We start from the raw sequence: 12,834 nt of genomic DNA, 5'->3' as shown, positions 1-12,834 counted from the left end.
CTACCTCCAACTGTGTCTTTAAAGGCACGCAGGCTAGGCCCAGCATAAGATTTATTTTATATACAATGCATTTATATTATTAAGAGGGTAACAAAGCCAATCTCTAGACTTGAATTAAAAATTTAAATACTATATTTTGCATTAAATCTGAGTTAAAATAGAGATTGCCATGTCCAAGCAGCTATTTAAACAAGTTTCAGAGATAATAGGAGCTGCAGATGCTGGAGAATCTGAGATAACAAGGTGTAGAACTGGATAAGTTGAGCAGCCCAGCCTCTGATGCTGCTTGGCTTGCTGTGTTCATCCAGCTCTACATCTTGTTATCTCTATTTAAACAATATAGTTTCTGTAAACTACATAACATATTCTCCTTCTGACAATCCATGCACTTGCAAGGAACACTGCACCTTATTGCAAACAGAAGCTACAAAATGTAAATGCTGTGGCTGGATTGATTTAATGTACTTTCATCTGAAGTGGTGGAAGTATTAAAACTGTTACTTACAGTTTAATTGTAATATGCTTAAATACTTTGTTCAGACAAAATAAAGCATTTGAGTAATCTTATTTTATTTTTAAATTGCTCCTTACAAAACTGAATGCAATGACTTCAGATAGAAGATGGTTTCAGATTCAAAGCGTATTTTCACTGAATAGAAACATTTATTTAACAGATATGTACATGAGAAACTGATTTAAGTAAATTACAGTGAAAACATTAACCATTTCCCAGCATTCCAATCAGTAAATTGTTCGACTGGCAGGCACCTCAGTGTGAAAAACTTCTGTGTACAATGTTAAACAAGAGTTCATGAGATATTAGTACTTAAAGATGACAGATTCAACGTACTTAAACTACATATATTGCAATTTCTGTGCACAAGCAATACTTCTATTCTAAAGTCAGGTTTTTTTTATTACAGTGAAACAGCATTGATCATTGAATTTTTTTATGAATTACTCATGATATAGTCTTCAATACAGTCCAACACTGTTTGTGCTAAATTCAGAACCTCCTGCTCATGCCCTGTCTTGAACTGGTCATTTGGAACATGGGGTTGTGAGTGGTAGTTAGGATACTGGGTCTTCTTGCTGTCTACCCCATGCTCGCTAAGTTTAATTACTATCCTCTCCAGGTCTGAGAGTTTTGTGCTATATCTAGATACGTGGCTAGCAAGCAAAGTAATGCTATGGTCATTAACACATTTTCCACTATATATGTACTCTGCAGCTATTAAAGCCTTTTCCACTGCTTGATGGATTTTAAAATAAAGCCATTCGGTGGTAGTGCAGTCATGACCAGTGCAGTGCAGGTCATTGGGTGCTGCTTTAAAGTCACATTTTGCTTGTCTCAACCATCTCTGAGCTTCTTCTGGGTTGGACTGACTTTTCTTTGGAAATGACCAAAATTCACTTGCAGACTGTTTTTTTTTCTGCTGTGAATGGCTCTGTTTATGCCTTGATGCTTCACTATTCCATTGGTTAAAGAAAGAAGAAAAATCTTCCTCTTTATGAGAAAAGGAGCTTTTGTAAGTTGATGAGCTGCTTTCATTCTCAGCATTGATTATATCTAGCTGCTTTACCTTCTCTTGAATAAAGTAACACAGCTTGGTTGTCACTTCAATATTGTTTGGATTTTTGTCTGGATGCCATTTAAGGTAAAGACGACGAATTGCCTTCTGTCTCTCATCCCTCGGAAGATTCCTTATTTCTTTCAGGTATTCTTGAATTTCTTTCTTAATGTTGTCAAAAGATTCATATTTCTGACCACATGTTTGTTGTTTATCCTTTGGTAAATCTAATACAGCAAGATTCTGGCTCACCTCCTCAGGCACTTTTTGTTGAGTGAACTTATACAGATCAAGATGGTTGACTACAATAAATGAGTCAGGTCCTATTTTTATTTTGTATTTTTGCATTCTAATATCTTTGAAAAACCTTTCTGTGCTCAATTGTTCAATAAAAATGGCATATAGATATTCATTGGAAGTGGGGCCTTTATAACCTACATACTCACCAGCTCTGAAATTATACGTAATGTCCATTTCTAGTGTATGAATTAGTTCTTCAGGAATTGGTTCTCCAGGATTAGGCAGGTCCATTGAAACCTCAAACTTTAATTTGCCAGTGTGGATGCCTTTACCTTCCAGCACTTTCGGGATGTCTTGTGGATTTTCACAGCTTAACATCAATACTAAGATTAACAGTGAATCTTTGTTTAATGCATTCTTCAAGAGTAAATTAATCTCTGTGGCCAGGGAATGTATTATGACAGTTTTCATGCTGAATGGTACATTATCCCTGTGTTCCAGGTAAACCACACCACTTCCCATATTGTTCATCTTAGTGTACACTTGTTTGTCAATGCTGGTATTACTCAGTTGTTTTGATCCTAAACAAAGGATAGTTTCCAGCTTCTCACAGCAAATAATTTGTATTTTGGAAAAGACATTTTCACAGCCATGCTCAATGTCACTCACAGACAACTCTCCACTACACTGACCCTTTAACAAACTCGCCAACCCAATTCTAAAACTAGAAGACACAAGGAGCTTGTGAAAATCATTTCTGAATGCACAATTATCTCCATATGGACAAATACGTAGAACTGATTCATTGAGTACTTCTTCTGTTAACTGTGAAAGCATCTTGGGGCGAATTTCTTCAGGTAGAAATTGTATAAGATTTATCTGCTTATGAGGATCGGGATTAAGATAGCATTCACCTAGATCTAGAAGAAAATTAAACTTTTCTTTTAGAGCATTGGCATCTCGTCTGGAACCAGTAGTAATCCTGTCATTAAAACATAATGTTTCTGATGGATACAGAATGCTGTCACTTGCTGGGAGATACAATGGCTTCAGTTTCTCAAGGGCTCGTTCCTCTGGTTTGGATTCCAGAAGCGTAAATAAAAAATACAAAGTTCGTTTCATGGTTGTCATTTGGTTTTCGTTTAGGCTCTTACATTTTCTGGAATCTTCATAAAGACACCAAAGCACTTGGGTGAGGTGGGAAGCTGATGGTTCCAAAGCAACATCTAATTTCTGGAAAAACTCACGGTATGGAGCTAGAAGGGGGGGAAGCCGATATAAATAAGGAGAAAAATCAAGATAATTTTGTAAAGAGAACACCACCTGGTTGATTTTTACCAGCTTAGAATCCTCTTCTACAAGAACAATGGGAAGGTCTTTCAGGGCTTGGACATCAAATGCATGCTTTTGAAGAAAGCCATAAGCAGTTTGAAGAACTTTTGATCTGGTTTTTATAACACTCTGGTTTTTGCAGGGAGCTAAGCATATTTTCCTAAGATTTGCTATAACTACATTTTCTGGAGGACTATAAATAACACCAGCAGCTTTTAATCTATTTATATTATTTCTTGACTGACTACATTTAGTTGGCAGGATTGGCATCGAGGTCCAAACTAGTTCTTCATCTTCATCCCGTTGTTTCACTAATGAATCACTTAAAGCAACAAAATTCCTCCCTTCTGCGTAAGGAGAATGTAAGCTCCGCAAACTCTCCCGAACTTTGTGGGGATAAACAAATTTAATACTTGCAACTTTTTCATAAAAATTCTTTTGAAGGTTTTCCTCATTTATGCTACATAAGTATGTGACTAAAGCTTCACTCTTCTCAATTAGTTCTTTCAAAGGAACATGCAGTTTAACTTCTTCTGAAACTTGTGTTGCAAAAGCAATAAAGTCATCTGAAGATACAGTGCACTTTAATCCCAAATCCTTGAGCAATTTGTTCAAATTAGAATCATCAATGTGGCATCCCATATCTTTAAAAAAATTCTCAGGAACAAAGTTTTCTACAGGAATCATAATTTTAAATAACCGTCCACTATTTTCATAGAAATATGAAACCTTTTGAAATATTCCATTTTTAGCTTTGATCAATTTTATATTTTTCAGACCAGACACAATTTGTTCTTTTTTCACTTCATAGGCTGTGGTATAACAGCAGATTATATTGTACAACAGGCGTAGGACATCCAATTTTTGATCACTAAATATTTGTTCAATATTTGGAAGAATGTAATCCATAAAGAACTGCAGATCATCTATAATTTGAATACCTAAATCTTCTGATACCTCAGTGTTTATCCTTGTTCTTTTCAAAAACATGCAAGAACTGTCTAATTTATACAAATGTGGAAATGTTTCACTGAATTGAGTATTTAGAATATAAATTATATTGTACATTTCAATACTTTCAAATGTCTCTTCCATTGTTTCAAAGAGTGGGAGTGTTTTTAATTGTTCTTGATACTTAAGTTTATCATCACTTGCTTCAATTCCAGAATGAAGGAATCTTAAAATGGATTCTACTTCCCACTCATTTAAATTATTCCAGTTTAATTTTGTCAGACGCAGGTGTTGTAAAATGGAGTTTTTGTCATCAATTTTCATGGAATTCGGTCTAATAAAATTAAACATTACTTTTAGTGAAAAGTAATCTGCAGCAATTTTAGCAAATCCAAGTTTTAGTAAAATTCGTGCTACACTAGTTTGGGTCATTTCACAGATAACACTATGTAGTGATCCTAGGGGTGCAAGGAGGGGCTGGTCACTATAACTTGGACATATCACTGGTAAGATTGCAAGGTCTGAGAATAATAACTTAAGTTTATCAACTGTACTTTCCTTATCATCGTCACTCTTCATTTGGCTCTCAAAATACTTCCACAGTTTTTTCAGCCATTCTACAAACTGCTCATTTTCAGTCCAGTGCAGCCATAGTTGTGGGTCAGTGGAATTAATCTGAAACTTATACCCAAGTTTGCTTCGGATGAATTGTTCAGCCCTTGAAATTGTGAACTCTTCTAAAAATCCAGCTGCAACTAAGAAGTCTTTATATTTCTTGTTTACATCATAGTTTGCGAAGTACTTCTGGGATTCTGGAAATAAATCATGAAATTTAGAAATATATTTGGGAGAGATGCGTTTAAATTTTCCCAGCATGTTATCTTGTGTGACCAACAGTGGTAAACTATTTAAACTACCATAATTTCCATCCTTCACATCGGAGAGGCAGTAGTCCAAAAGTGCCATGCATCTGGTCCCATCTTTAATCAGGGATTCGCTTAGTGGTAAGGGATAGTTAGTCTTCGTTAGCTCGAGTCTGTTCAGTGGATGGATTTGAAGAAACTTTCTGACTGTGCTTGGGTTTAAAACGAATACATCCATACAAGCCCTTTCTAAGCTTTTTAAAACTTTGGTCATAAAGTCAGATTGCAGCACTAAGTTCATACCAATGTTTTCTAAAATTTCAGTCAGTTTCCCAGTTATGTGAGCAGTTACAAAGTGAGGAACTTCAGCTCGTTTTTCTTTAGTCAAAGTGGACCATGTAATGTTAATGCTCTTCTTCTCAGCATGTAATTGATTACTTTCATGTTTCATTATAGGGATCAGACAAAGGCCCTTCTGATATATGCACCTGTAAACCTGATTTATCATTAATTGCCATTCCTGAGGAACATCTTCAGAAACATGGGGGAAGAACCATAGGTAATCATGTTCAATACAGTTTTTGCATAATTCTAAATTGTTAAATTTTAGAGGTTCCACATTGCTGCCTGCTAACTTTTTCTGAATGTAATCAAGTAAATCTGCATACAAAGGAGCAATCAGGTGTAATTTTAAAAAGTTGTTCCATTTCATCTTTCCACTTTGTCCATCCTGTTTCCAAAGATCTCGCCTGGCAAAGTCAACAGCAAAGTTTCCATTGATGTGAACGGGGAGACCAGTCTCAATGGGCAGAGGCAGGAAGCAAAAGGCTTTACCTTGAAAACTGCTGCAATTAGTACAAGCTGCAACTGAACTCCGAGGCAAAAGTATCTGACCCAAGCTACAACAAAAGTTCTGCACTGACTCTGTTACTTCTGTATTAGAAGCACCCACTTTGTTTGCTAAAATCCATTTGGTTGGATGTTTGTTAGAAGATCGAATCTCCATTTCATATATTACTTGATGGGATTCCATTTTGGATACTGCAGTCATGGAACCTGTACATTTTTGGATATAATGTTTTAAATGTTCCTGTTCCCTGGTGCTTTCCTGAGACATGTCTACTTCTGCAGTATACAGTCCACGCAATTCGCTTGATTTTTTATCTATTTTATGAAAACTAATTTTCTTGATGTTATTCAAAAACAAAAGGAGACTATCAGAATCATCTTTCAACACCTCTAGCAATTCTAAAATTATATCTTTTGTGACTGCTTGCTTTGAGATATCTGATTTTTCTGCCATTTCTGCTGTTCTCAATGGTAATCTGAACATGGTACCTTCTTCAAGATTGAAGAAAGATGGGAGAAAGGTATTATAAACATCCTCAAAAGTATTTTTAAACTTCTCATTGACTGTGAACATGCCACCTGGAGAATGTGGCTTAGCTGTGGAAAGTACAACCAAATTAGGGTCAAAGATACACAACAAACTGTCACCTGACATAAAAGAGGGACAATCTGTCAGATGGTACACTGAATTAAAACCAAGACCGTATTTTCCAGTTTTCTCTGGACTGTTGCGCTTGCCACCTTCTCCAAGTTGCTGTATCCCTTCAACATCTTTGTCTGAAAACGTTTTGTTATTATAAACACATAATGCAGGTCCTTGAAGTGTATTCCACTCCTCTCCAAAAGTCTTTGTGGTGCCATGTTTTCTGGGATCCCAAACAAAATGGATTTCCGAGGCTTCAGCGTCATCAGCATTCTGAATCAGCTCCTTTAGAATATCTTTCTTGGATGGATAGGCTTTGATGATATTTTTTAAGCGTACTGTTAGTTTTTCCTGTTGGCCAAATTCCTGTGCCCATACGGACATGTCTTTGACCTGTAAAACTTTCATGGCTCGGTGTTTAGTTGTCTGAACATGAAAGCGGACAGCTGTTTCTCTAGCTATCTGATTATGGCAGAGATTTACATCATCTCCTACAACAAGCCATGGTGTGTCATTGTATTGCAGTGTTTGAGCAGAATGAAGTATACAATGCTGATTGGGCAGGAGAACATTCTGCAAAATGTCTTCCTGGTCTGATGCTTCAATGAATCCAGTTGTTACAATTCTAAGACAGACAGCAAGATCGCTATCAGACAGTCTTGATCCATGGTATTTATCTGACATGCTTTTCAGAACGGAGACATAGTCTTGCAGTCTAAAATATTCTTTAATCTCTAGGCACTTCCACAATTCCTCACATTCCACATATTCTTTGGGAAGTTCATAAAGATATGGAACTGCATCAAATGAAACCTTCCTCGCAAGCAGGTGGACAGGCACAAATTGTCCATGAACTAAAATAAAGGGGAATTCTTGAGCAGCATTGTAGATTTCCTTTCTTGACTCTGGATCTCCCTTTAGCTGTTTAGTTAAGTAGATATAACATTCTTTAGTCATTCTTTTTAGATCACTGGTTGCTATAGAATTGCATGTATACACATGCTTAAGTTGTTCCAACACTGTCTTAATGGGTGGTTGTCTGTTTAAACCTAGAAAGGAAACAGCTTCTGTGGGCAACTTGGTTCCTTTCAGCAGTTCTTTGTCTAAAACCATTTCTGTCATGTTCACTAGTGATTGGTATTTGCAACTGTACAAATCTTTTGCTTTTGTTAAAACAACAGTATCTATAGAAACATTCTGTTCCTGACTACGTGGAATAAAAGCAGGGAGAAATGACACATTCTGTAAGCTTTGTTGCTCATCATCACTAAGTTGATTTAGGTCTTTGAGCAAATCCAAGATATGACGTACTCTTTGGTATGCTTTGTTTCTGTCAAGGTCCCATACCTGTTCAATGGTCTCTGCTCTTTCAAGTAATTCAGGGAAAGCAATTTTGTCTTTTACCATCCCCAGCATTTCTAACCTTAATAATCTCTCAGGATGGAGAAAAGTTTCAGAAGTTCCTGTGAGGAAGCGTCCTTCTTCTGCATCATAAAGACAGGCTATCTTGCCTTCTGGATGTACAAGATTTTTGATATACTGAAGGTCTTCCTTCCCACTAACTGGCATGCATGGTTTTATGCTTAACATTTCATCAATAGATGAATTCCTTATATCAATTGCATACATAATAAAATCATTCCTGGTTTTGGGATTTATAACATCTAAATTCTGAAATATAATTTCCTTATAAAACAATTCCCAATCATATGTGTTCTGCTCAATGGAATGGCCACATCCACTGGCAACAAAACTTTGTTTAACCCACTCTGGCAAGTAAACTGAAATATAGGGTTTTGAAAGAAATTTGGAAAATTCAGTAACAGCGGATTCTCCAACTCTTCTGTTTTTAAGAATGGATGAATCTAAAAAACGTGCCTGGTTGATTGGGCACCAGTCTTTTCCATTGCTGAATGCTTTGACTGTAACACCATTGATTCCATGTGCAACTGCTTTGTAGAAATTTTCCACAATTACTCTAAACTGATTATCAACATTTTTCACATTAGGCCAAAATGTGTAGTAATCATAATTTTCAAATTCTCCTTTCTGTGACATTTGCTGCATGAGTGAAATAGATGTAACATAAGCTGTGGAAACTGCATCTTCCAAAAGTGCTTGATTCCAATCTCCCTTTGGCCCAGAGCTCCAAAGATTCTTCCTGTTTGAGGTAACTGCAAAGGATCCATTAATATGAACCGGAAGACCACACTGAAGCGAAAGAGGCAGAAAACAGAACACCTGTCCCACTTGAGCTTCAGTGTTTGGCGTCCAATGTCCAGTTTCTTTCTTCTTTTTAAGAGGTATGGCCACACTTCCAAGAGGAGGAGCAAAATAAGTGTTTGTTGATTTACTGCAAGCAATCTGTAAGGCTTTTGCCATCCCAAAACATGAATGAACCAACCAATATTTTATGTGATTGGGATTATCTATAGTTTCTTCTGTAAACTGTATTATAGTTGACGTGCTCAAACTTCTAATTGCTTTAGAAAGTTTGTTCATTCTTTCCAGATGGTTCACAGCATTTTGCTGCATTTTTTTAATTGGAAAATTATCTGCCATTTCAATTAAGTTTAGTATTTGTCTTTCCATTTTGAATACAGAGATTATCTGGTTTTCATGAGCTGAATGTTCACTGATAAATTTCAGTGAAACTTTTCTCACGTTCTTTAGGAATATGATAAGATCTTTTGACATTTGCTTGAAACTTTCCACCAAGGACATGATGTGTTTTTGGTTATAATACTTATTGGAAAGCCTTGATACTGCAGCCTCCTCTGGTGTTCTGAAGGGTAACCTAATGAGAGTTCCATCATAATAGAAATGTTCTCCAGAGCCAATTTTAAAATTACATCCAAAAATTCCATTGTAGGGATTAAACTGTCCAGGAAATTTTTGAATTAAGTTCTTATGTTCATAAAGGTTCAGTTTTATTCCTGGGTTCGTTACACAATGGATATGTTTCTTCAGATGAGTAACATTTGGATCAAAGATAAGTAAGTGTTTTCCACTGAGAATTGACGGGACATCAGTTATATGATAAACAGAATTAAATCCAAGTCCAAATTTACCAATCTTATCAATTTGGGTTTCCTTGGAACCAGTCCCAATCCTTGTTATATTGTGAAAATCATCATCAGTGAAACACTCATTGTTGTATGACCAAAGTGCTGGTCCATGGCACGAAGCCATGCCAGGATCAATAAGACTTTCAGGTGCATCTTTGTTTTGTCTCATGTCCACCAGGAAACTGCAAACTGTTGAACCAGCATCTTCAGCATTTTGAAGCAGCTCTTTGAAGAGATCATGTTCTTGATCATATTCTTTCAGAATGTTCTTTATTCTCAGTGTAATGGGTTCCACCTGTCCATATTGCTCAATTCCAATCAAGTCAGGGTTCAGAACTTTGCTACTTAGGGGAGGCACATTCAGCCATTCAACTATTGCAAGACTTACTTCTTTATGAAGAACATAAATGTTTTTATTTTTGATAATATCCTCCAGTGTTGCTTTATCTAGATCACAAAAAGTAGCCTTGGAACATGGTTTTAAGCAGAATCCACCTTGGCTGTCTTTCCTTACAGGGACTGGAAGGTCATCGTTAAATGGAAGATTATTTCTGCGCATCCAATCAAGTATGGAAATGATGGTCTTTAATTCACTTGGGCTACCATAACCAGAGTTTAGTTTAACTAAATTATCTTTTATGTGATAAAGTATTTGAATAATTTCATCATCACTGAAACATGTTTTCACTGCACATTCAGTCAGTAACTCTCTGTACTGGGATATTTCCTGTGGGACTCTCTTTATGTAACAACTGAGATCTAAGTCTTCATGATAGGAGAAAACAATATGCTGAGGATGTGAAAACCCAGACCCATTCCAGATCCATGGCTGTTCTATGGTAAGCAAAAGTGTTTTAAACTGACTTAGGTGTTTCTGCATGTACTCATAGATACTTTGCAAATCCGCCTGGAAGTTGCGCGATGAGTTACTATTGGTGTGTACCTGGTCAACAATGAATAGAAGATTTTCAACCACCTTCTTGGGTGGTGGTAGATTGAGTAGTCCCAAAATTTTGCTGGATTTATCAGTAAATTTGTCAGTAAGTGGCATTACTAATCCAATAATGTTGGCATATTTTGAATCTCTTACATTTTCAGGTTTATTAAAATCAATATTTAAATTTGTGCATTCTGTCAATGCTTTTGGAAGACTGTTACAGGGTACCCAATGTAAAGACAATAACTGCTCCACAGTTTGATAAGAGCAAATGGCCAAAACAGATGTTGTATTGCATACTTTAATTAAAGCTTCAGCCTTTTTACACATATTGTTAATATCACCAGCTTGGCTGTGTTGTCTGTCTATTAATTGTGCTACCTTTAGAAGGTCTTCAGGTGAAATACTGTCTTCTTTTGATTTTAGCCCAAGCTTTTGTAATGTCACCAGAATTTTCTCATCCTTAGAATAAAGTGGAGGAGGAAAGAAGTGCTGATACTCTGGCTGAAAGAGATGCTGAAAGGTGATGTTGTTTGGATCAAATAAGGCAGAAGCCTGCACAACTCTGTCCTTTGATGTCAAAAACCGAAGTGATTTGCATTTGTTGAATAACTCTGGTTTTTGTTTAAAAAGTATTCCACTATTTTTTAGAATCCAGAGCATCACCTTTTCAATTTGTTCTGGTTCATACTTTTGAGTTTCCACTCCCTTCAACATAAGCAATGCAGCATCTGCTGCTGTCAGTAATTTTCCCCTCATCAACATGAGCCTCCTGTCCTTCTCATCAACACACTTGAGTACAATTTCGGGTAAAGGCATGTCATCTGGGATCTCAGGGTAAACATCATTACTCAATGCTCCATATGTTCCAGCTGTAATAAGCTCTTTATTTGTTGATCTAAGAGGTGTCATTTGTTGAAAGATTGGCAACTTGAACAGCATATTTACCTCATCAGTATCAAATGCAGATGCTTCAGCAAAAAACCTTCTCAATGATCTTCTGTCTTCAATTGACATAGAACCAATCTCTTTTAGTACTTGCTCACAACCCAGATTCAAAAAAAGTTTCAAAACATTATTTGGGCTTGGTAAAAACACATACTGAGCCAATTGCTGATGCTTTAGAAATTCATCACAGCTTTGAACTACACCACCTCCAACTCTTATAATTATACTGGCAATTGCATCTGGTAACTTGTAACCATTTTGCATTTGAAATATAATTGTTATGTTCTTGGACAAATGTGCTAACTGGACACTGTCCTTGCAGTCCCTTAGAGAACTGAGTGGTATAAGTGGCAAACCTTCAAACGTATCTAGAGTTTTACAATTCTTATTCAGAAAGTCCCAAAATTGTGCAAGCCAGTGTGCTGGAGGGTGTTGTGTATTTGAGATGACCCATGTTGCGTGACCAACCTTTTCAATCCAATTATCTGGTAGAGCTTTCCTAATGTGCTGTTTTACTGTATTCACATCCAAGCAGATGAGATTTGAAAATATTTCTGGAAGAACAAATCAGAAAGAATTTCCAATGCAATACTTCCAACATCATAAATTAGCCATAATGCTATTAGTATTGATAATTAAGGCTAACACAGCTAAAGATTTTATTTAGTTACAATAAGCAGTAAATCTATTTATATTAGCAATAGTTTATATTTTCAATAGGGTTATATGAATCCAGAAGCATAGTGATCTTCTGCTGTTGTTAGTTAATCATACTAATTATGAGACAAAAACAGTCAAATAAACCATTAGAAAATTGGCTTTCAGCAAACAAGAATCATACAATTTTTGAATGGTTGCAGTTCAGGCCGTTCAGTCTGTTGTATACATGTGAGAACAAATGCACTAGTCTTACTCTCCCAGCCTAGCTTATTCTCTCTTCAGGTGCTAATGCAAATCCATTTTGAAAACCATGATTGAATTTGTGCTTTCCAGATCCTACTGAGTAAAATGTTTCTCATCACAACACTGGGAACAGCTTCTACAATCTCTGTCCATATCCATCATGAACATTTCTCCGAGAGGCCTCTATCAATGCTACATAATTTTACCATGTTATTACAATGCTTTTTATTGCAATGTGTACGTGTTGGAAATGCATATTCTATCCCGTGCTTTAATCCAACAGACATCTTCCCCTATCTGAAGGTGCAATTGTCAAAAATACTTGATGTTTGCCCAACATTATGATTTTCAAACCGCACTACATAACTACAGGTAAAATTAACAAAGAAAATGAATAGAATTAACAAGCTGAAACCGACAACTTCAAAATTGTCTTTATTGCCAATTGCTAATGGTTATTTAGGCCAATATAAGGCAGTGCCAACTAAGGTTAAAAGTGGACGTTTGAAATGCTGAAGAATGTATAAAG

At 36.3% G+C, this 12,834-nt stretch overlaps 1 protein-coding gene across 1 annotated transcript in view; it reads right to left on the bottom strand.

Annotated features, from left to right (window-relative positions):
* Positions 1-950: 950 nt before the first annotated feature.
* The window catches only part of si:dkeyp-118h9.7 (sacsin), a 67,633-nt gene continuing 55,749 nt past the window's right edge, over positions 951-12,834 (bottom strand). Inside the window, exon 9 of the mRNA XM_059640745.1 lies at positions 951-11,956. Coding sequence (XP_059496728.1) covers positions 951-11,956 — 11,006 coding nt within the window. The remainder of the gene's footprint in view (positions 11,957-12,834) is intronic.

The sequence above is a fragment of the Stegostoma tigrinum genome, chromosome 38, assembly GCF_030684315.1.
Source record: "Stegostoma tigrinum isolate sSteTig4 chromosome 38, sSteTig4.hap1, whole genome shotgun sequence".
Taxonomy (NCBI): domain Eukaryota; kingdom Metazoa; phylum Chordata; class Chondrichthyes; order Orectolobiformes; family Stegostomatidae; genus Stegostoma; species Stegostoma tigrinum.
The sequence above is the reverse complement of the archived record's forward strand: the minus strand, read 5'-3'. Positions and strand labels throughout refer to the sequence as shown.